The sequence below is a fragment of the Xyrauchen texanus genome, chromosome 39, assembly GCF_025860055.1.
Source record: "Xyrauchen texanus isolate HMW12.3.18 chromosome 39, RBS_HiC_50CHRs, whole genome shotgun sequence".
NCBI classification, from domain to species: domain Eukaryota; kingdom Metazoa; phylum Chordata; class Actinopteri; order Cypriniformes; family Catostomidae; genus Xyrauchen; species Xyrauchen texanus.
The window spans coordinates 17,399,688-17,421,496 of NC_068314.1; the positions used below are offsets into that span (position 1 = coordinate 17,399,688).

A 21,809-nucleotide genomic window follows, 5' to 3' on the forward strand; every position below is an offset into this window, starting at 1 on the left:
GCCACTGACATGGCGCTCTGGGCTATCAAAGTCACTGCCCAAGCCATTGGCCTATGATAACCTTGTTATCGCAAACTGCCTCCGACCGAGACCGAGCCTGCAGTTAGGCCTCAGCGACCTTGGCCAAAGTGCAAGATCGTGCTTCCAAAGCAATCTCGCCCCAGCAGGAATCCTCCTTCCAGGCAGTTCACGAGGCAGCTGCCTCGTTTCAATGCTGTTACGTATATCCTTACCATAGTGGTGTGGGATGCACCATTCCTATGCTTAGAGGTACTAAAACTACGAAAAACTATGGTGGGCTGTGCCCTTATCTGGATTTGAGGCATTTGAAAAGGACACTCACAAAGTCTCCATTCAAGATGGTCAATCAAAGACAGATTTTGTCTCATGTTTGTTCTCTGGACTCATAACCCCTCGCCACAGGCCATTCATGAGATTTACCTTTGAAGGGACTGCTTAGTCCTTACCAGTTCAAAGTTCTGACCTTTGAACTGGTAAGCTCCTCGCACATTTATGAAATGTTTTGATGCTGTGCTAACTCCGCTGAGGCTTAGCGGCATTCGCGTTCTGAATTACATCATTGGCTGATTGCTTTTTGTGCATTCAGAGGAACAAGCTTGTAAAAACAGGGATTTGTTGCTCGCACATATGAAGTGTTTTGGACAAAGAGTGTGTTGGTGTCCAGTCATTAGGTTTAATTCTTAAGAATGAAAGTCGACTCGACACGTCTTACCTTCGATCGCACTCAGTCCATCCTCTGGTGTTTGACGAGTTTCTACTGAAGCTTTTTCAGAGGGCCCCAGTCTCATGGCATTTGTCATCATCCAATTGTCATCAATGTCTCTTTTTAAAATCCTTTCTGAACTTTAGTGTCAGTTATTGATCAAAAATAACAAAATAAACATTTAATACTAGTCACAAATACCACGGTTCCTGTCAAGAATCCATTTGACTAAAACAATTGTCAAAGTCCCTGCCACTGGTCTTTAAGTGTTTTAGCACTTGCATATCTTTGTAAATACTTTTAAAAAGCACAAATTAGACATATACTCAATACACATATGCAATATAATATATGCAATTTCAAGACATAATTATTTGGATGGAATACATGGACTTAGTATATATATATATATATATATATATATATATATATATATATATATATATATATATATATATATATAAAACATATTTTTGTTCTATTAATGAGCGCTTGGCTAAACTCAGAACCATGCAACAGAACAATTTTATATATATATAATTTATTGGCAATTCAGAACAACCTGAATTAAGAATTTAATATAATTTGGCTCTGACAATGGAGAACAAAAAGGAAACAAACACACTGTGACAAACCACCTTAATCAGAGCCATATGTGGCCAGGAGCTGTAAACAAACCGAACAGATAGTTTTAACAATATCAGTTATATTAACACATCAACAACCCTGGGGTACATTATTACAGAAAAGAGTACACAGATCACTTCAATTAACATCATTCAACAAAATGAGAGTATACATCTCTCACAGTCACTGCTGTAAGGGCACTGAAGCAAAAGGGATGTGGTTTAAGGCTGCATGCTCTACACAGGCATTTATTACTGATCTCTGAGAATGTGTGGCCAAAGCTACAGGGTTATGTGGCATTTTTAGCGTTGAGTGTACATTATGCTGCATTCTAAGAAACCTTCTTTTGGTGAAGATCTAAGGCAGCACCACATGTGGTGTGTTCAACTTGAACTGCTCCTTGCTTTACTGATTGGTGAAATTTCCCTGTTGCATTCAGGGTAGGAGTTGAAAAGCGAGAGACTCTTTATGCTTCCCGTAGTTTGCTGAAGCTACATAAGTCATGGCAGATTGCATGATGTTTGTTTTCTTTATTACCAGTGCCAGTGTGTACAAAAAGGAAGTCCAATATAATACCAGCATGGAGTGATGGTGGCGTAGTGGGCTAAATCACTAAACTGTTAAGCAGAAGGTTGTTGGTTTGATCCCAACAGCCACCACCATTGTGTCCTTGAGCAAGGCACTTAACTGCAGGTTGCTCTGGGGGGATTGTCCCTGAAGGGCTCTGTAAGTTGCTTTGGATAAAAGCGTCTGCCAAATGCGTAAAAGTAAGCCTATATCATTGTAATTCCAATAAAGGAGTCAGTATTTGTATTATTATTATTTTAATAAACAGGATATATAACATTAGGTTTACATGATAAAATAATTAGAGAGTTAGCAGAACTGAAGGTATCAGAATAAACATGAACTGCTTGTCAACTCCGTCAAATTACGAATAAGCTGTGTGATCAACAGAGTTTGTGCCACTGCTTTGGGGTAACTGCAGCAGCTTACCCAAGCGGCTAGTCTTGCCAAGCATCGCTCTTATGGTTCTTTGATAGCATACGTCATGGTGACGCAGCAGTAGCACTGACAAAAAGTCTAACAAATATCTAACCAGCATGCAATATCAAGCCAGGCGCCGACTGGTCTGTGCAGAGCTGCATGAGTTCGAACACATCAAATCACAGATAATGCAATTCTGTAATGCACAGCGATGAGCTCACTGAAAAAAGAAAAAACTCTGTCCTAGAAGGCAGTTAAAGCGATACATTTTTGATTTTGAAATGAAAATCATTCATTTTAATAAAAGATCTTTTTTTTTTTTTTTTTTTGTAGCTGCAACCTCTAATTTTATAGTCTGTAACATGGAAACATCAGAGAGAATCAGCATTAAAACACTGATTCAATAATGAGTTGAAGTGTAGGGGAATTTAGATTGCAAAAAAACAAATAGCATAACATTTTCAGTATTCATAAATCAGTACTGAGGATAAATCAACCCTGTTTATATTGATATAATTCATATGTCTACATAGTGCTAATGTGTTGAGGTATAAAGGCAATTCAGTACAAAGACATATGTAAAGGGATTCTCCATACGGTAGTCTAAAAGTTTGACAGTTAAATACTTTTTAAAGGGTTTCTTCTCTACTTTGTTTTATATGTCCAAAACAGCTATTTACAGATAATGTTTAATGACAGCCATTTGGAGTCTTGCTACATTTACATTGAAATCATTCTTATCCTGAGGTTGTTAACGTCACAATTTTATCGTTAAATCCATTAAATATTTGTTACATTAAATATGTGACTGTCCCGTTTCATTCATATAGGTTGTTTCAGTGACAAAAAAAAAAAAAGGTGAAAGCATGAAGTTATCCAAAAAATAAAAAGTTTCAAGGTAATAAATATTGTAGAGTCTGGTGAAAAAGTTCCATAACATTCGCATTATGAGTACATCAGCTTTCCTCTGCAATTGGCATGGACAGTTGCTTAAAGGAAGACTCTGTTTCTCCACGTGACTCTCAAAAAATGAATCTACACATTTCTCCTCAGTCTTTTGCTAAAGTCTGTGTCTGGGACACAAATATAGTGTAGCTTTAAAATACAGGCTTATTTGGTCATATAAACTTCCAATGATTTAAAAAAGAACAAGCAAAAGTAAAAGGTTTTACAGGATGCTCCAGTTTTGGTAGTGGATGCACTTTTTATGCACTGTACTACACAAATACTTTCCAACAACTTAACCTCAAACCCATCCAGCTCCTGAGTGCGACTAAGGCCCTATCCCAAATGTCTGATGTGGAGTCCACACAAGTGCAGGCTGGGCAAAAAGGTACATCCAAGATCCATAATGACCGCAAACACCTTACTGTCTCGTGGTCTTCACAGAGGTGCTTGAGCAAAGGCCACGAAACTGCAAGTCCACATCAAGTGCTCCATTTGGGACAGGGCCAATGAAACATAACAGAATCAGCACTGTTAGAACAGGGTCATGTTAAATTTCTAACTGCAGGATGGATATGTTGTTCATTTCCTGGTCCAGATCTCTTTCACTGCTATCTAAAATGGGAGATATTCCAAGCGTGAGGCTCGGGGACATGGATGGATGCTTGATGTCGGCTATCGTCTTTGATGTCCCGCTGTGCTCCTCTTCAGCTTCTAACTCTCCATCCTCTTCCTCAAGAGTCAACTCAAACTGGAACTTCTCTCCTGCTGAGCCTCCAGCGCCCACCATCATCCGTTGGTCCTGCTCCTCAGGCGTTGGGGACGGACTACGTGGAATCATGCTCTGGTACCATTCACGATTATCCTCTAATGTATCTAGAATGTCCTGAGCATCTGGATGGACCAGATCAGCCCATGTCTCCCACAGAGGGTGAACAATGTAATCAATGAATCCCACCTTCAGTTGCACAGAGATTAAAATTAAACTCACAGCAATCATTCATACTGAATAGGAGACATTCATTTATAACAATATTATCACAGCGTACCTGAGTTTTTTCAACAGAAGCTGTGTGTTTGTCACACATGGGGCTGATTTCTATGACCTTGTCACGTTCCCGGTCACCTTGACTGTAGAGCTCCACCATGATGCGATCTGTCCATTGTCGGTAGAGCTCCAGGGGTTTGGTGGGGTTGCTAAGGTCTGCGCAGTGCACCATGTTCTGGAGCACCTTTAGAAGGAAGACTAAGTATGATTACGTCTGAAATACAGTGCCTCATACTGATTACAGCTAAAAAGCCAATACTAGGGGCTAGGAATGGATTAGGATCAACTAGTTGTCCACCAAATAATTGATGTAATGTGCTTAACTGTGTATAGTAACACATAAGAAATATACATTTAAATGATTTCATGTCACGAGAAAAAATGCTCCACTGACAGAAGTTAAAGGCAGAATTCTTTTTTATTTGATTTCATTACTGGCCAACTCTGACAACAGTCAGTATCTGCGAAAATAAACAGAAAATAGCACACAAAGTTTCACAAAAAAACTTTCACAAAGTTTAATAGCATAAGTTGTACTTAAGTGCTAAAATATTTTCATGTTTAGCAGCGGAGTAAATTAACAGCACACATTATGTCGACTCTGCTGCTGCCGCAGCAGCATTTCACTGTACAGTAGAAGTTACTGTAGAAATGTCCCACCCCTTACTGAATCGGAAAGTTTGATCAGTTAGCAGATATCTCCTCACAGCTGAAACAAATGTTCTGATTGGTTGCTCAGCTGATTATCTTTCTTGTGAGTATCTTGCTTGTGCCTTTAGATGAGCGCTCTTGCTGCTCTGTGCGTGTTTGGAGAGAATCTCTGTGAAAAGCCTCCTCATTGTTCAAGCGACCATACGTATCATACCTCATTTTATGTGAGCTTACGCAAGATACTTAGAAATATAGGTGGACATACGGCGTATGTACTGAGGACAAGGTTTTGGTGGTTGACTTCAAAGTTATCTTCTGCTGAAAGATGCTGTAACTACACCATTATGTGGGCAAAAAGGCGAAGTAGCCTTGTATTCTGACTAAATACAATTTCTTGCAAGTGACAAAAAATTGCAAACATTTCACTATAATAAAGTAGAATTATTTTATCATTTTGTTTTAATTAACTTTTTTGCAGCATGACATTTTTTTCCCTCTCTGCAGCAAGCAGTTCCTAAATAGAGTCACATGGCTTAAGTTATTGGCTCAGAAGTTCACAGAACTGAGTGCAAAGAAAGAAGAAAGTAAATATCCAGGTTGCATACTTCTGGAGCTGCATGCACCAGCCATTGATATGAATGGGAATGCTAATGGTTATCTCTCTCTAGGTATATTAGAATAGAGTTTTTTTTTTATCATGGTGATAGTTTAATTGTTACCGACTGCGATTTTCAGCTTGCTACAACCATCAGCAGGAAGTTGCGTGTCTAAATACATTTCCTTTAAAGCATCACCATTACAGCCAAAAAAAAATTCAAAATAAAATAAAGCCTTCAAAATAAATTTAAGACAATTACTGTCAGACTGTCAGTCAGTGAAGCCCCTTTAAAGTTTCATGCAAGAAAGGGTTACAGTTATTAAGCCTATTTATTTGTTGAATTTCTGTCAGTTTATCTATTGAAGGGCTGTACTAACATGTCTCATTGATGTCACTTAGACATTACGCCAAACCATCTTAATTTTACAGCGCTTCTTTAAGACAGATGACTAGTTGTTTAATCGTTCAGATGACCCATTGACTAGTCAATTTTGAAAATAAGTTTTCTTAGTTTTGGTAGAACAAGACTTTTAGCACCTGTATTCGGTCTGAGTAGTTGTCTAGCAGTAAGACTCCAAGACTGGTCACTTTTTTGGTTTCCACCATTGTCTTCAGGTCAGCCAGTAAATTCATGTGTTTGGACATATCAGTGGCTAATACCTGGAGAGATGGTGGGAAATACAATATTAGATACATGAATCCTAAAAATAATCCACAGTTTTTGTGTTGTGACATTTTAAGGTCCATTCACATTGACAGCAATGAGGTCCCTAAGTCACTATACTGTTGGTTGCTAGCAGGCGTTTCTTCTCGACTGCACATTTTCGTAATGTTGAACTCTGTATGTGACAAAAATTAATGCAAATCACCATATCTATAGTCATCTGCCGTAGGGACTGACGTTGTTTCTTGCTAAGATTGCAGAAGATGTCACAGTTCTCCTCCTGTAGAAGCTTGAAGCCCACCGCCAGATGATGATTCTCCAACACTGAAGCATCGTTATACATTAGAGCCAGCTCAGAGTCTGAAAGTGTGAAAAGCAAACAACATGCTACAATATGGTCCCGCTTGGTGTTGAAATTCAGTATTGTGCAAAAGTCTTAGGCACATTAGATGTTTTACAAAAACATTTGTCTTAAGATGATTATTTTATATCTTCTGCTTTAGTAGGAAATATCAATTTCAGATTTCCACACATTCCTTTTGCAAACAGAATAGAAGTAGAACAAAGAGTCCTGCAACATATGCTACGGCCCCAACAGAGCCTGGATCTAAGCATCATTGAGTCAGTCTGGGACTACATGAAGAGACTGAAGCAACTGAGACAGCCAAAATACATAGAAACGTAGCAAGTTCTCCAAGATGCAGAACTTGCTATCTGCCAACAATCTTGAAAAACTGTGCACTAGTGTACTGATGCTGTTTTATAGGAATAGGTTGGTCATATCTAGTATTGCTTATTTTGTTTATGTTCACTGCACTTTGTATGAAGTTATTTTATAAATCTAAATTATAAATGCAATACATTTTTTAAACATCCTCACTATACAACATTTTTCACAATTGTCTAAAACCTTTGCACAGTACAGTATCTTTATTTTAATTTGTGTTGGGTACAGGGTCTGAACTGATTTTGGAGTCAATTTAATGGTTTATCATACTTGTGTTTATGAGGAACTGGTTGGATACTCCTGGATGGTCAACATCATGAATAGCACTGGCAAACAGAGCAGCCAGGATCTCAAGATCTGTGAACACATCCTGAAAACAAAAACAAATATATACTGGTGTTAACAATGGTTTGTCCAGAAGTTTGTTTCCATGGTCACTGTGTATGTGTCAAAAAGCAACCATGCAGACCTCTAGGGCTGGTGTGGACAAAAGAACATGTGTTGATTGCACAACATCTGCTGCATGGATATTGTTATGATAGGCCACGTCCATATGGTAATGATCTTCCAAAGTCATCAGGAAAGTTAAGAAGGTGTCTGGTGGGATTTTGAAGGATTTGAGCAAATCTCGCTCCTGAGAATTAAAGAGTATACAAATTTCATCAAACATCTGTTAAACCTTCAGATACTACAATTAAAGTCAGCATCAAAAGGACAGATATCGAATGTTAATGACCTTGTTGACATCGCTAGGATCCTGCTCTATCAGTTAAGTGAGGCTTTTGTCTGCATTATATATACATTAAGAGAAACTTGAAGTCTTACCTGAAAAATTGTAAACATTACGACTGTCAGTGGCCGATTCCCAGAAAAATCTGCTACCTTAAACAAATCCATACCCCATCGATCAATGTACTCAAGCTCCTGGAGAGAAAAAATATGCTTGTTTCACTCAAACGACGAGCACAAACAATGAAAATAGTCCAGCGCATCTCATAAATTTGGTATATTTTGGGTCCACTTTATGTAACAAAAACATTCCTGTACTGTATCTGGAAAAACAACTAAATTACATTCCATAATGGAATGTGTTAAAGAATGATGTTGAGGGCACCTTGGCCAGGAGGCTCTCGTGCTGGGTGTTGACACCAAATCGTGGGATGTGTGTTGGGGGGAGGCTGGGACTGGGGCTCAGTTTTCTCACTCCACTTATCTGAGACATCGGACGTCGTTTTTTCTCCTCCTTGCACGCTGCTGACATTATCTCCACATCGTGCTCTTTTTCTACAACACAAACACAAAGACTAAAATGGACGTAAACATCCCTGCTCTACTTCAGGTCGACTTGAAGATTCAATTATACATGCCAAGTCATAGAGGATATCACATGTAGAGATGTTAAAATGACATTTTTTTTTATCAGAATCGACTTGTCTGTGGGTTGTCTGAGCAACTGACTAGTTAGCATTTAGGAAGCCCTGTATAATTTTAGTCCACCTGACCCTGATTTTTACAAGTACATTTTGTTTTACTAGACGCACCGTCTTAAAAATGTAATTCTCTTGGAGCGAGATTTAAAAAAAAAAAAGTAAGACGTACAGTATATGCACATACACTCTAAAACTGGCTGGGCTAACAAAAGTTGTAGACCAACTATTAAAAGTAGTACAGACTGACCTTTTATTAGACAAAAATCATAGTCCTATGGAATATGTATAATAAAAGGATTACTGCTCACAGCAGGTGGTCTGAAGTCTGTCAGTAATTGTCTTATGTTGTGGGTAATACACAAGCAATACTAGGAATGTTGTAGAGTTTGTGAATTTAGAGACACAACTCAAATGGTTATACCATGCTGACAGTACGATTGCATCTCCTAATTCATCCCATTTCAAGCACTACTGAAGTTAATTATATATTTTTTTTTATAAACTCTTTTTTTAGTTTTTTTTTACTGCCCAGTCCTAATCAGAAGGCATAACCAATCAAAGCATGGAATGCATAAAGCAATACAAATGATTTTTCTAAATGACATCCTATTACAAATATTGCCCCAAAATATTTCATAATTTAAAAAAATGGTCACTTACGTAAAATTGTGTTTGCTATAAACTCCGACACCTGGTTTCCTGACCGACTGGTCTCAGATAGCTGAGTGAGCTCCCTATTGAGCATTCGTTTAAACTAAAAATAATACAACACAAACATATAAAAAACAGTCAGAAAGATTACATTCTAAATACAGAACTAGATTTATTACATTGAGACAGACTGCAGTGTAGTAATAACCACAGCAAATGGTTAGAATAAGGATTAATGATTATATAGAGTTCTGAAGAGTGTTAAAACACTACTAATGATCAGCCATCACTATGCACGGTGTACTACAGCACAATATTCAATCACAATCGGGTTAACTGGATCTATACCAAAAAAAAAATTCTGCGGAAACACGTCCTCTCATTTAGACACTGTGCATGCTTGGGTTAAACAATTATGCATCAGGAAATAGGACAACTCTAACAAACAAAAACAGTAGTGAGTACTGACAAAAACTAACATGGTATTGCAGTACTGTACAACATACACAAAGTCCTTTTTTACATTAAATCTCCACCTTTAGGCCCTTTCCCACTGGCAGTACTAAAGCCCGTTTTAGGTACTTTTCCCCGGAACTAGTACTTTTCATCCCTTTCTCACCTGAGGAACTAGTTCCTCAAAGCCATTTTAGGGGACATTTTTAGCTCCTACTCCAGGGTAGATACTGTTGGGGCGTATAGGGACTGTGTGAGGTCTGAGAAAAGTGTGGAGTCCACAGCCGCTATTATTAAACAAACTAGCTGCTAGCCTGCTATTTAAAGGATTGCGCTAATTATACAATTCCCTTATATACAATATATAACAACAAAGTATCCAAAGAGAATCGCTCATTTCACGTGCGTGTGTGTGTGGGCGTGTTTAGGTGGTTTACGAGGACATTTTTTTAGGTTACAAACTGGTAATTACAAGTGTATTGTGCTATAAATGTGGTTTATGAGGACATTTCTAGTGTCCCAATAATTCAAATCGCTTAAAAAAACATACTAAATTATGTTTTTTTTTTTTAAATGTTAAAATGCTGAAAGTTTTATGTAAGGGTTAGATTTGGGGTTAGGGGATAGAATCTGTATTTATGTGTGTGTGATTTCATTGGAAGACACAATATGAGTTTTCATCGCATCTACACTGTTTGACTATACAGAAAATAAACGATTTCTGGATTACTGACTTTTTCCTGGGATGACTGATATAAATAATCAGATGTTTATTGAGACTGGGTAATTTAACTTTATTATACACTAAACCATCATGAAATATAGTTTACATGAGGAAAAAATTGTTTGCTTGTTACTGCGTTATTAACTTGCATCAAGAAGTCTTCTTTAAGTCAATGAGGGGGCACAGTAATTTATGTTGAGTCATAAAAGCCTTCATCGTAAAAGATTGTGTTGATAAATATTTTTATAGTGTCCACTGAGTTCAGCGAGTGCTCCATGGTTTAACAGTGCTATATCGTCTCATCTCTCACTCCAGCTGCAACATGGAGCAACGCACACGCGGCTCACAAGCTCAGTTTAAACTGTAACCTGAAGACACAGGTTGTTTCCGAAAACTAGAAAATGCTCCCTTTGGAGGCTGTATAATGCTGGATGAAGGTAGGATGAAATAAGGTGCTTTTTAAATTGTTCAGAAAGTTCAGTTCATCCAAAACCGCTGTTGTTTAAACCATAAACTGATTAGGCAGCTGCCTACGTTTTCTAATGCAGCCAGAGTTAGTATGAAACAGCCCTAACAAAAGTATAACTCCAATACAATCCATCAGTGTTGTTGATTTCGTTGTTGTTGTTGCTGCTGCTAAGGAATCGCACATGCAAATAACGGCACAAGAAAAATGGTACTTTGGTGAGTGCGAATGCAACAGGGGAAAAGTCTCCACAGGTGTCCCGTTACTCTTAAGAGTTCTCATCTAGAAAGTTACTAAGGGAAAAGTACCAGGACTGTATGTGGGAAAGGGCCTTTTGACCAGCCCCAACCAGTAGATGGTTGAATGTGAAAGTAAAAGTCAAAGTAAAATGATAGATTTACAGTAAAAAATTACTTAAATATTGATCTGTTTCTCACCACACCTATCATATTCCTTCTGAAAATACGGACTTAACCACTAGTGTCATTTGGATTATTTTATTCTCCTTTTTGTCCTTTTTGCACCTTCTGAGTTCTGGTCACCATTCACTTGCATGTTGAGGACCAACAGAGCTAAAATATTCTTCAAAAAAGAATATTTCTTTCTTCTGTTCTGCAGAAGAAAGAAAGTCATACACATCTGGGATGGCATAAGGGTGAGAATATGATGAGAGAATTTGTATTTATTATCCCTTTAAGAGGCTACTTCTACCTGATCTAACCCTTAAGATTAGTTTTGTTGGTGTAACCTAATGTAGTTGATTAAGTGGTGTTAAATAATGTTACTGTAGTCAGGTTGGTTCAGGCATATTTCATATTTTTAACTGGAATCCAAAAGCTTTTGTCAGCCTTGCTTTGGGGTGTGGGACATACACACAAATAAAGTTACTAACACATTATTATAAACAAAGAGACCTTGCAAATAATTTTCCCTCCCTGTACCCAAAAATGCTTAATATACAATACAAAGTGCTAACTGATGTAATTGTAATGGTTTTAAACAACTCTAACCTTATTAGAGGCCATTTCACTGACAGAGTGACGTGTTTGCAGGGTCTCCAGCTGATCCAAACACCAATCCAGCTCTTCAAGAGTCTCAATGGCAAGTTTCTGATACGTGTTAGGGTCATCTGCAACAACAAAACTTACAATCTCAGAACAGTTTTGATCCTGTTGGATAATGTATAATAACTGTGTTCTCAACTGCTTGAAATCGAATATTATGCTGATATATGAAAATGTTTATTTATTATGTAGCAAAATAAAAAGTAAATACTGCTCATTTCCTGTGTCGACCACTTGTAAAATATTTGAACTAACAGGTTATTCAGATAAATATGAAACAATTAATAATGAATAATGAATAATACATTTTTAATGCACTAATTAGTGTTTTTCATTATACTGTCATTACTTAAGTAGTGAATAACACTAAAGAGCAACATATATTTAATATGTACTGGTAACTATTACAGAAAGTTAGTTAGTTATTTAATAACAAAACTGAAGTAGACCCACACACTGTTTAACTATTCACTTTTATTAATTAAAAAACAACCCCAACGATTCGATCAGAATGATCTTCATCAGTTCTTTTTACAAAAACTCTTTTTATGAAAATGCCTTCCATTTCTTTTTCACATTTCAGACGTTTCAGGTAATTTGGGAATAAAAAAAGTTTTGAGAGTTATTCTCACATATTACAATTTCTGATTGTATTTCTATGCTGATATAAATACATAAATAAATAATTTCCTTGTCTATGTTATGATCATAATTGTGCATTTAGTTATTTTGCTTACTTTTTGGTATTGTGTTGGGTCGCTACTATATATGTCCAATATAAAATGTGCAAAACTAGTTGAGAAACACTGTTTGAATTAACCTCATTTGCTTCATATCAATTTCTGGTAAAAAGTCAGGTGTTGAGAGGTCTGTAAAAATAAATACAAATAATTTAAATACAATTCTGGCTAGCCCAGCTCATGTTTTCACTCACCCGATAAGCTTGTCTTGCAGACAGATTGAGGGTTAGTTCCTGATGGTCTCCTAACATAAAGAAATAAAGGAAACACACACACACACACACACACACACACACACACACACACACACACACACACACACACATACATAAAATATCTTTCAGAGAGGATTAATGATGTGATGGAATTTTCTGTGGTGGCAAACATGTAAATCAGTTTTGAAAGATCATAAAGATTGCAGTGGGTTCAATTATCTTGTTTTATTATATGTGTTTTGCTGATACTTGTGCTCCCATACAGAGATGATCTCCTCTCTCTGATGTCTTAAAATAATCTTGATAACTTCAGATCTGTTACAATATTTCCTTTTCTGGTGTTTGGAGGGTGTTTTTGCTGTAGGCTCACCGGTTGCTTCTGTCTTGCACGTGGGTTAAAGCTGCAACATTACCCCGAACTGTACGTAGACTGGCAAGAACCTACAGTACACACACACACACATGCACACACACACACACACACGCACGCGCAGAAATATAAAAAAGAAAAAAAAAAAAGAAAATATAAAAACTCACTATGGGTCTGTAATATAGAAACTGAGTAATCCAGCATATATATATATATATGTTGGTATAGGTACATGATCTTTAAGGAATTCGTAAAGATCATGTCCCTACAATGAAACACAACAAGCCAAGCCAAATCTCCCCAACTGCAGCTTGAACTGCTGTCAGTGGTACTTCTGCCAAATACACCCAAGTTCATGGGTCTAAATATTTATGCATCCCTCATACTTCATGACAGCCACATATTGCAATTAAAAGATATCAAATTTGATATGGCATCTAAACACATTTGAAAGGCTTGCAGTATATTTTTGTTCTTTGTATATTTACCGAATTAGCACCCAACTGACCTGAGCAAATGGCGTTACAATCATATCCTCCCCATAACTGCAAAAAAGAAGTAAATAATTATGAACAAGAAGTCAAATCATGAAGTCAATGTGAAATCACAATTGACCCTATTCACTTTCTTTGTTTTCTTTTATGAAAATATATAATTTTGCTCTGCCTTTGAAACAACTTTCCTGTTCTGTTCAAGTCAAAAATCCATCTTACTTTTCATCCCCATTCCCTCCAACCACCTGTCACTGAGAGCTATTTTCATGATCCAATCATTTCCCAATGGATAAAATCAAGTTACTGTTTTATTTTTTCACTTTTAATATCTTTCTTTACTCAGAAATATTACTAAATAAATTTAGCACCAAATCACATTGCTCACATGACCTGAACTTAGTTTTAAAGAATTACTACAACATATTTAGCTTTAGGATGTGATGAAAGCTCACAGCTCAGTAGTGGAGGAGTTGTTTCTGGACATGCTCTTGGGTGAGAGGTCGAAATCCGAGTCTGAGCGGTAGAGGAAAGACTCGCGCCGCTGGCTGTTTGCCTGCAGGACCAGACCGGAGCTCGGACTGACTGTGGGGTCCAGTGGACTGCGCCCGATCGACAAGCCATTTTCCACATCGAAACTGCAACATAAGAAATGGGTGAAAGGAAGTTTGGAATATAACGGAAAATTTTGGCAATGTAAAAGGATAAACATTTTGTTCAGAGGACTACCGAGAACAAAGAATGGACACTCCAACTCTTGCTAGTAATTGAAACCTGTGAAAAAAGTGTTATTTTTAAAGAGATGTGTCTTCCTGCGATGATTCAATAACAGAGAAAGAAGTTCTGAATGAAAGATTAATTCAGTGAATATAATACTGCAGCCCACATACTGTGAACTCTCTTTGCTAGAAAGGCAGAAAGGACCAGGCCATTCAGGGACTCTGCTCTGATTCAGACTGATTAGAAGTGAACGTGTGCCAGGACTGGTTCTGCTTTATTTATATCTGTTTTTAAAGTTCAGTGGTGTTGGCTGAGGGTCTTTTTTTAGTCTCTCCAGTGCAGTGTTGCTTAACTCCATTCAGAAATATGAACACATTCACAGCTCTTTACATATTCTCATAATGCATTAGAAAGAAAACATAAAACCTTCTGTTCCTGAGCACTTCACATGATAGTGGTTGCTCATAGTTAAAGTCAGTATGAAATCAAAACTGACCCTATTTATTTTCTTAACCTCTATACACTTAGAGAACCAAGTTCCAGCTTTTCAAAACATCAAATTTGGAACCAACCTCCTATGCATTTCTTTTGGAATTGTATGGTATTTATGACCTTATTTACCTTTAACTTGCTTAATTCATCCATGTTCATCTAAAGTAAGCACATTTTATGTTATCTTCACTTCAATGAAAATCTTTTTTGAAATGATGCCACAATATGCTTACACTGAAACCTGACCATCAGTCGGTCATGTAGTCTGAACCCATTATACAATCACACCAATTAATTTGCTGATGATGCTTGAGTGATGCCCTCAAAGAGCTGCGTCATGGGCTCTGCACCATCACCTCCAGATGTTCTTACTTTAGTGCACAAATTTGTGTAAGTCTGTGGTGTTTCTAGCGACTCATGTTGAAGCGAGGATAGATTTTCCTTTTTGAGTGGCAACACGTAAGGACGTAGTTGGAGACAGCATTGCAAAGGACCAACGGGGAAAATGGTGCTTCATTGAGGCTCACAGTTTCTTGCCACAAGGTGCTATCCCCACTTGTTCCAGTTCTATGGCCTCAAAGCGGCCATATTCTGATGAATATCTGCGTGCGAGGACCACGCACTTTGTGAGCCGCCACCATTAAGAAACGCTGTATAAGAGGATTGGACAGTAAGAAAACAAAATGGGTCCCTTTGGCCCCATTGTTTTTCCAGTGTCATTTTGAGAGAGTGCACATGAATAAGGCAGTGGAGGCATGACCTTGACCTCTCTCTCCCCTCCCCGTTCGGAGTGCTGCTCGCAGCCGAGGAGATCCTGCATGGACTGTTGAACCCTGGCTGCGGAACTCGAATGAATAAGAGGCTAGAATAAGAGAAAATTCCCCAACTGAGAGATTGCAAACCCACGCACGGAGTGCTTCGTCTGTGTCCTTATTCTCGTGTGATTCCAAGCGAGCACTTGGAGTTTGGATAGGTGCCGCTCAGGGGACCACAGTCTTCTGGCCAGCCGAATCCCCATCCAATGGATGAAAGGGGCCATTCATACATTCCCGTTGCTCACTGGTCTTCTCTTCGGACAATATCGAGTCATGTTAGCTGATCATCATGCCCTGAATGCTTGAAATTGTGTCTCAATCGTGCTTCACCCCTCATATTGAATCATATTGTGTATTTAGTATTGGAACAAAAATTTCGTCCCAAAGACTAAGTGTCTTGGGGCACACATAACTATCCCCTGTGTGCAAAAGCACTTTGTCTCAAGCAAACTACGTGTTGATTTCAATCCAAATTCTGTCTCTGCCTCCATTAGAGGCATGATGTTGCCAGATGGCTGGTTTGAGTATTTCTGTAACTGCTGATCTCCTGGGATTTTCACACACAACAGTCTCTACAATTTACTCTGAATGGTGCCAAAAAGAAAAAACATCCAGTGAGTGGCAGATCTGTGGATGGAAATGCCTTATTGATGAAGGAGGTCAACAGAGGATGGCCAGACTGGTTTGAACTTAAAAAGTCTCTGGTAACTCAGATAACTGCACTGTATAATTGTGGTGAGAAGAACAGCATCTCAGAATTCTGAGATGTGGGTTGGTGCTGTTTTTGCGGCACGAGGAGGACCTACATGATATTAGGCAGGTGGTATTAATGTTGTGGCTGATCGGTGTATGTACATAAAGAGAGGGGCACATATAGAAGAGAGTTATTACATCACAGCTAGTTTATTTTTTCTGTCAAGTTTAGATAAGCCATTTTAACTATACTGTAGAATAGATCTTTTACACATTTTTCATGAAGAGTGTTGTGAGATGGCATTGCCAGCTTTTGAACCTATACTGTATGTTACAAACATTAATGCTTGTTAGTGAAAGATAGTAGCTTAAATGCCACATGTTTTCTTTTCTCTCTCTAAGAGCATTACTGAAGTATTCCCAGACAAACACATATTGAATGTGAATTCTATGTATGTGGTGATTAACATTTTTGATTGATTCATACAATAAACAAAGCAAAATATATATACACAGAATCAACATTTAACCCCCACCACTACCCCTCCCAATCCCCGACCCACCCTGACCCACAACAAACATTCCTGTGGTCACACATGAGTATGCACACACACACACACACACACACACTATAATAATCACACACATTTATAACAATACCTCTCTCTCCACTGCCCCTCTCCGAGAGCCCTCCAAGAACGCTAAATAGTTGCCCCATTTCCCAACAAACGCATCTAAGTTCCCCAGTCTTTAGATGATGCTTCCTCGAGAGCCGCTACCCTCCCCATCTCCGTGTAACAATCCTGAAATGGGGGCACTCCAGCCAACTTCCATCCCCTTTAATCAACTTATCTGCCGATCATAACACTGATTAGAACCCTGATTAGAACAGACTGATTAGTCTGGGGCAAAATTAAATTTGAGTGCTCAATACGTCACACACAAAATTCTGAACCTTCTTGGATCTTAAAACACCTCCAAATCATGGGTTGTGTCTCCATCTTATGATTGGCATTGCCAGCAGGTGGCTGTGTCTTTAAGACCAAGCCTATACAATCTAGATGTGGTCCAATAGAATCAATGTAAAATCTTGAATTGCATAAGGCATTTTTTAGAATCATAGCCCACACTCCCTCTTCCAAGTTTAAATCTTTCTCTAATAATCTCTTGGAAGAAGTTAAAGCTCCATCACCCAAACACTGAATAAGCAGGTAGTAATACACTGATGCCTCATGATCTTTTCCAAAAGCAGTAATCACCACTCCCAGAGTATCTGCTGCTGTATGCTACTCCCAAAAATAGTACAGAGTAGGTGGCGCAGCTGTAAATACCTAAAGAACTGATATCTGTGAATCCCAGAATGTTGAACCAAATTTTCACACTATTGACCATATTTTGGAGTGGTGGTGGTGTAGTGGTCTAAAGCACATAACTGGTAATCTTGTAATCAGAAGGATGCTGGTTCGAGCTCCACCATTGTGTCCTTGAGCAAGGCACTTAACTCCAGGTTGCTCCAGGGAGATTGTCCCTGTAATAAGGGCTCTGTAAGTTGCTTTGGATAAAAGCGTCTGCCAAATGCATAAATGTAAATGTACTGAGTGCAAATGCAAGATAACATTTATGCATTTGGCAGACGCTTTTAGGGGTGTAACTTAACTTCTATGAATATTTTGATAATGGGGCAAGAAATTGCTGTTCAATACAAAACCAGGGAGGGGCTCTCTCAGTTGGAAGCAACCAATGAGCCAAATGTCTGAGACATCTGCATAATAATAAAACAAAATCTTGGGTAGGCCTAGCCCACCTTTGTCAATCGGCCTATGCAACTTACTGAAATGTAATCTGGGACGTTTACCATTCCATATGAAGGACTTCACTATGCTATCAAATTGCTAGAAATAAGAGAGGGAGAGACTGTAGCAGGTAGTTGAATTTGGGAATACAATTCATTTTAATAACATTAACTTTCCCAATCATAGATATATGTAATGAAGCCCACCTACCCACATCGCTCGAAAAACTTTTTTATTAAAGAGTCAAAATTAACAAATTAAATTACTAATTAAAATGATTAATTAAATCACAAAAATTTGCTGGGAATTAAATACCCATATATTTAATGCCCTGTTTGGGCCACTGGAAGGCGCTCGGCTGAAAAGCTGTTAATTGGCAGTATGCTGTCAGAGACAAAGCTTCGGATTTAGACCAATTAACTCTGTATCCCAAGAACTTAGAAAAGGAATGAATAATTCTGTGTAGGCATGGCATATATCTTGTAGGGTCAGAGACAAATAATTAAATATCATCTGTCTAAAGCAAAAGCTTATGCACAACACCTCCTGCCACCACCCCTGGAAAATCATCCTCCTTTCTTATCGTGGCTGCTAATGGTTTTAGGGCAAGACAGAACAATAATGGGGATAGAGGGCAAGCCTGCCGGGTGCCCCTATCCAGAGTAAAATAATCTGAAATTAATCCATTCATTTGTAATGCCGCTAACGAGTGTCTATAAAATAACTTAATCCAACCAATAACTATTTCTAACCCATACATTTCCAAAATTTTAAAAAGATAATCCCACTTTACCATATCAAACACCTTTTCACCGTCAAGTGAGATGGCAGTGACCGGTGTCTGATCTTTGCCTCTGACCACATGATATTGATGATATGCCTAATGTAATCAGAAGAGCTACAGCCCTGAATAAACCCCACCTGATCTATGTGTATAAGAGATGTCATAACTTTACTTAATCAGTTAGCCACAATTTTTGACAATATTTTTATGTCTAGCTGGATCAGGGAAATTGGATGGTATCTCTTACATTCGCTTGGATCTTTGGCTTGCATCATGGTTGGCGGAAGCTTTCCATTCTTTAATGATTCTATATAAACTTCTAGCAAAAGTGGAGCCAATTCTGTAGCATAAAAACTCAGCAGCAAAGTCATCTGGCCCCCTAGCCTTGCCTGTAGGCAAGGCCTTAATTACCTCCCCAAGCACATCCAAGGTTATCTCAGAGTCAAGATAATTTTTTCTCAGTTGTCAGTTTAGTTCTAATGGTTCGACAAAGTTTCTAATATCCTCCTCAGTAGACGAAGACATGGAACTATAATGATCAAGATAGAATTCTTTAAAAGCATTATTAATATCTATGGCTGAGGTAAATATTTCACAACCAGCAGATTTCACTGAGGGAAGGGTAGAAAATATCTAGACAGAAATTTTCCTGCCTTGTCCCCTGACTCAAAGTATGACTGTCTTGCCCTGAATAGCCAAAACTCCACCTTCTGTGACAAAATAGTATCATATATGTATTTCAATCGGGTCAATTCTCTGAGGCCATCAGACGACATTCAGTGCATCAGCTCTGCCTCGGCACTTTTAATATTCCCTTCCAACTCCACTTGTTCTCATGCTTTTAATTTTTTGTGAATGAGGCATACTACGAACCAACTTAAGTGCCTCCCAAGCCATATAAACATTAATTTCAGCCTTTAACATTTGTTGGAATTCAGGATTTTGCAAAAGGGATGCAACATCCCTTCAAGATCTATAAAAAAGCCCTGATCATCAATGTTAGGTGTGTAATTATTAGCCAAAATAAGACTTTGCTCCTGAATTTCTACTAAAACAATGATGACTCTTCCTAATTTATCTTTAATCTGTTTGAGATATTTAAATTGTAGATGTTTACTTATCAGTGTAATGACTCCCCTGCTCTTACTTGAGCCAGCACTAAAGAAAACATGTCCATCCCATACCTTCCCAAATTTTTCAGCTTCCTGTGGGGAAAGATGTATTTCTTGAAGTAACACTATATCATATTTCTTACTCTTAAGAAGAGAAATAACCTTCCTTCTTTTTATGGGATGCCCCAACCATTCACATTCCATGTGGACAGAGACAATGCACTCATATTAACATTTGACATTTTGACATATTAGAAAAAATAGATTGCGTGTCAGAAACAAATTTATAAAGATCCCATTCCATTGCATATTAGTGCAACAGTCAAACCCCAAACTTTCCCCCGAACAAACAAACAGAAAAAAGAAAAACATGCGCATTAACCCCACGTATGACAGCGCCAACTGGCATCCATCCCTCTAGACTCAAACAGTCGATGTAAGCCAACGAGAGCCCCCCAAAAACTTTGCCATCGGATTGCTCAAGTCCAGTGTTTTTGTGAGACTTACACAACAAATGATAAAAGATAATTTATAATACAAACTCCACAATAAACACAAAGAACAAGTAGATTCATCCACATAACTGTCCCGAAGGTGTGTTCCTCCACAAAACATACTCCAGCTGTATTGTAAGTATTATTGGGAACATCTGATTTAACTATCCAGTTAGTCTTCCTCCTGATGTTTTTGATGGACTGCAAGCAGCTGTGAGGAACGCTGAGTGGATAACTGGCTCTGAGACACAGATGTTATTCTTAAAGAAAAGTGTCCCTAGAACAACAGAGAGTGTATTTGGTAATAAAGGGTAATTTCTTTCTTTTATGTAATGAAAAAGCAGGTTGTATACATTAGTCCTGGTGAGCCCCGTAGCCTGGCCTTGGCACTTCAAAGAGTGAGGAACAGATAAAAGTGCCATAGGAAAAGAATAATATATATATATATATACTTTATTTATTGCTCTGAAATGGCTTTAAATGTATTTTTCCAATCAGAAGAACCATCGTTTCAACCAAAAAAGTAATTGTCGCAAAGTAGATTAATAATTAATGCAAGGAATGGTAAATGAACACTAAATGAACATAGAAAGAAACAATAGTATCTATCATTTTCATTTATTTCACCAGAAAATAAATGCTTACCTACATATATTTTTCCTATAACATTTTAATACATTCAGTAAGACTTCAGTGAACATTAGTGATTTAAAAAAATGAACATTCACAGAAATAAATTTAAAGTACTAACTTTAACACCATTTTTAATTAAATAATTGTGATATTCAAGACATGATTAATTTGATATTGCCAGCAAATATTGTGAATATTTGATAAATCATCTAGCCCTAAACTGCTACGCAATGTTGCCATTTTTACAAGCTCATTAAAAATGATCAAATCTCTCCAGTGAGCACACTGTTTTCAGAACGTCTGTAAATTGCATTCTAATTACTGTGTACAAACGTCTCATAAACATCTTAAAAAGAGCAGATTCCCATTTATTCTAAATGATAAACATCTAAAAAAACAACAACTGCTGAATGCCTCTTTAACATCTGACAGGGAATGTTTTAGAGAAGGATTGCAGATGAGCACATTTTTAAAAATCAGATCTTCTGAATGAAAACACATAAAATAAATGCTGCAATGTGATGCATCTGCTATTAGGGGTAACATATAGTGTCATGACAACAGATACAATTATTTATGTGAGTTTGGTGAAGGGTGAGGTTCATAAAATTACAGAACATGTCAGAAAACATGTACTGCACTGTAATTTTCTTTCTTGGGTTGTGTGTTACTACGGAGTTGTAAAATTTGTAGGCTAA

General features: G+C 37.8%; 1 protein-coding gene across 3 annotated transcripts in view; it reads right to left on the bottom strand.

Annotated features, from left to right (window-relative positions):
- Positions 1 to 1,274: 1,274 nt before the first annotated feature.
- The window catches only part of LOC127632683 (cAMP-specific 3',5'-cyclic phosphodiesterase 4D-like), a 102,676-nt gene continuing 82,141 nt past the window's right edge, over positions 1,275 to 21,809 (bottom strand). For 2 of the 3 annotated variants that reach the window (XM_052111424.1, XM_052111425.1), the window contains exons 2-15: positions 14,031 to 14,213; positions 13,593 to 13,629; positions 13,085 to 13,155; positions 12,694 to 12,743; positions 11,706 to 11,824; positions 9,062 to 9,155; positions 8,086 to 8,255; positions 7,797 to 7,895; positions 7,441 to 7,605; positions 7,242 to 7,341; positions 6,450 to 6,604; positions 6,118 to 6,240; positions 4,333 to 4,515; positions 1,275 to 4,241 (exon numbers count right to left, since the gene is read on the bottom strand). In XM_052111424.1, the coding sequence (XP_051967384.1) occupies positions 3,834 to 4,241; positions 4,333 to 4,515; positions 6,118 to 6,240; positions 6,450 to 6,604; positions 7,242 to 7,341; positions 7,441 to 7,605; positions 7,797 to 7,895; positions 8,086 to 8,255; positions 9,062 to 9,155; positions 11,706 to 11,824; positions 12,694 to 12,743; positions 13,085 to 13,155; positions 13,593 to 13,629; positions 14,031 to 14,213 (1,957 nt within the window). In that variant the 3' untranslated portion in view covers positions 1,275 to 3,833. Of the gene's footprint in view, positions 4,242 to 4,332; positions 4,516 to 6,117; positions 6,241 to 6,449; positions 6,605 to 7,241; positions 7,342 to 7,440; positions 7,606 to 7,796; positions 7,896 to 8,085; positions 8,256 to 9,061; positions 9,156 to 11,705; positions 11,825 to 12,693; positions 12,744 to 13,084; positions 13,156 to 13,592; positions 13,630 to 14,030; positions 14,214 to 14,304; positions 14,442 to 21,809 lie in introns of those variants that run through there. The other variant, XM_052111426.1, reaches the window with a different exon arrangement.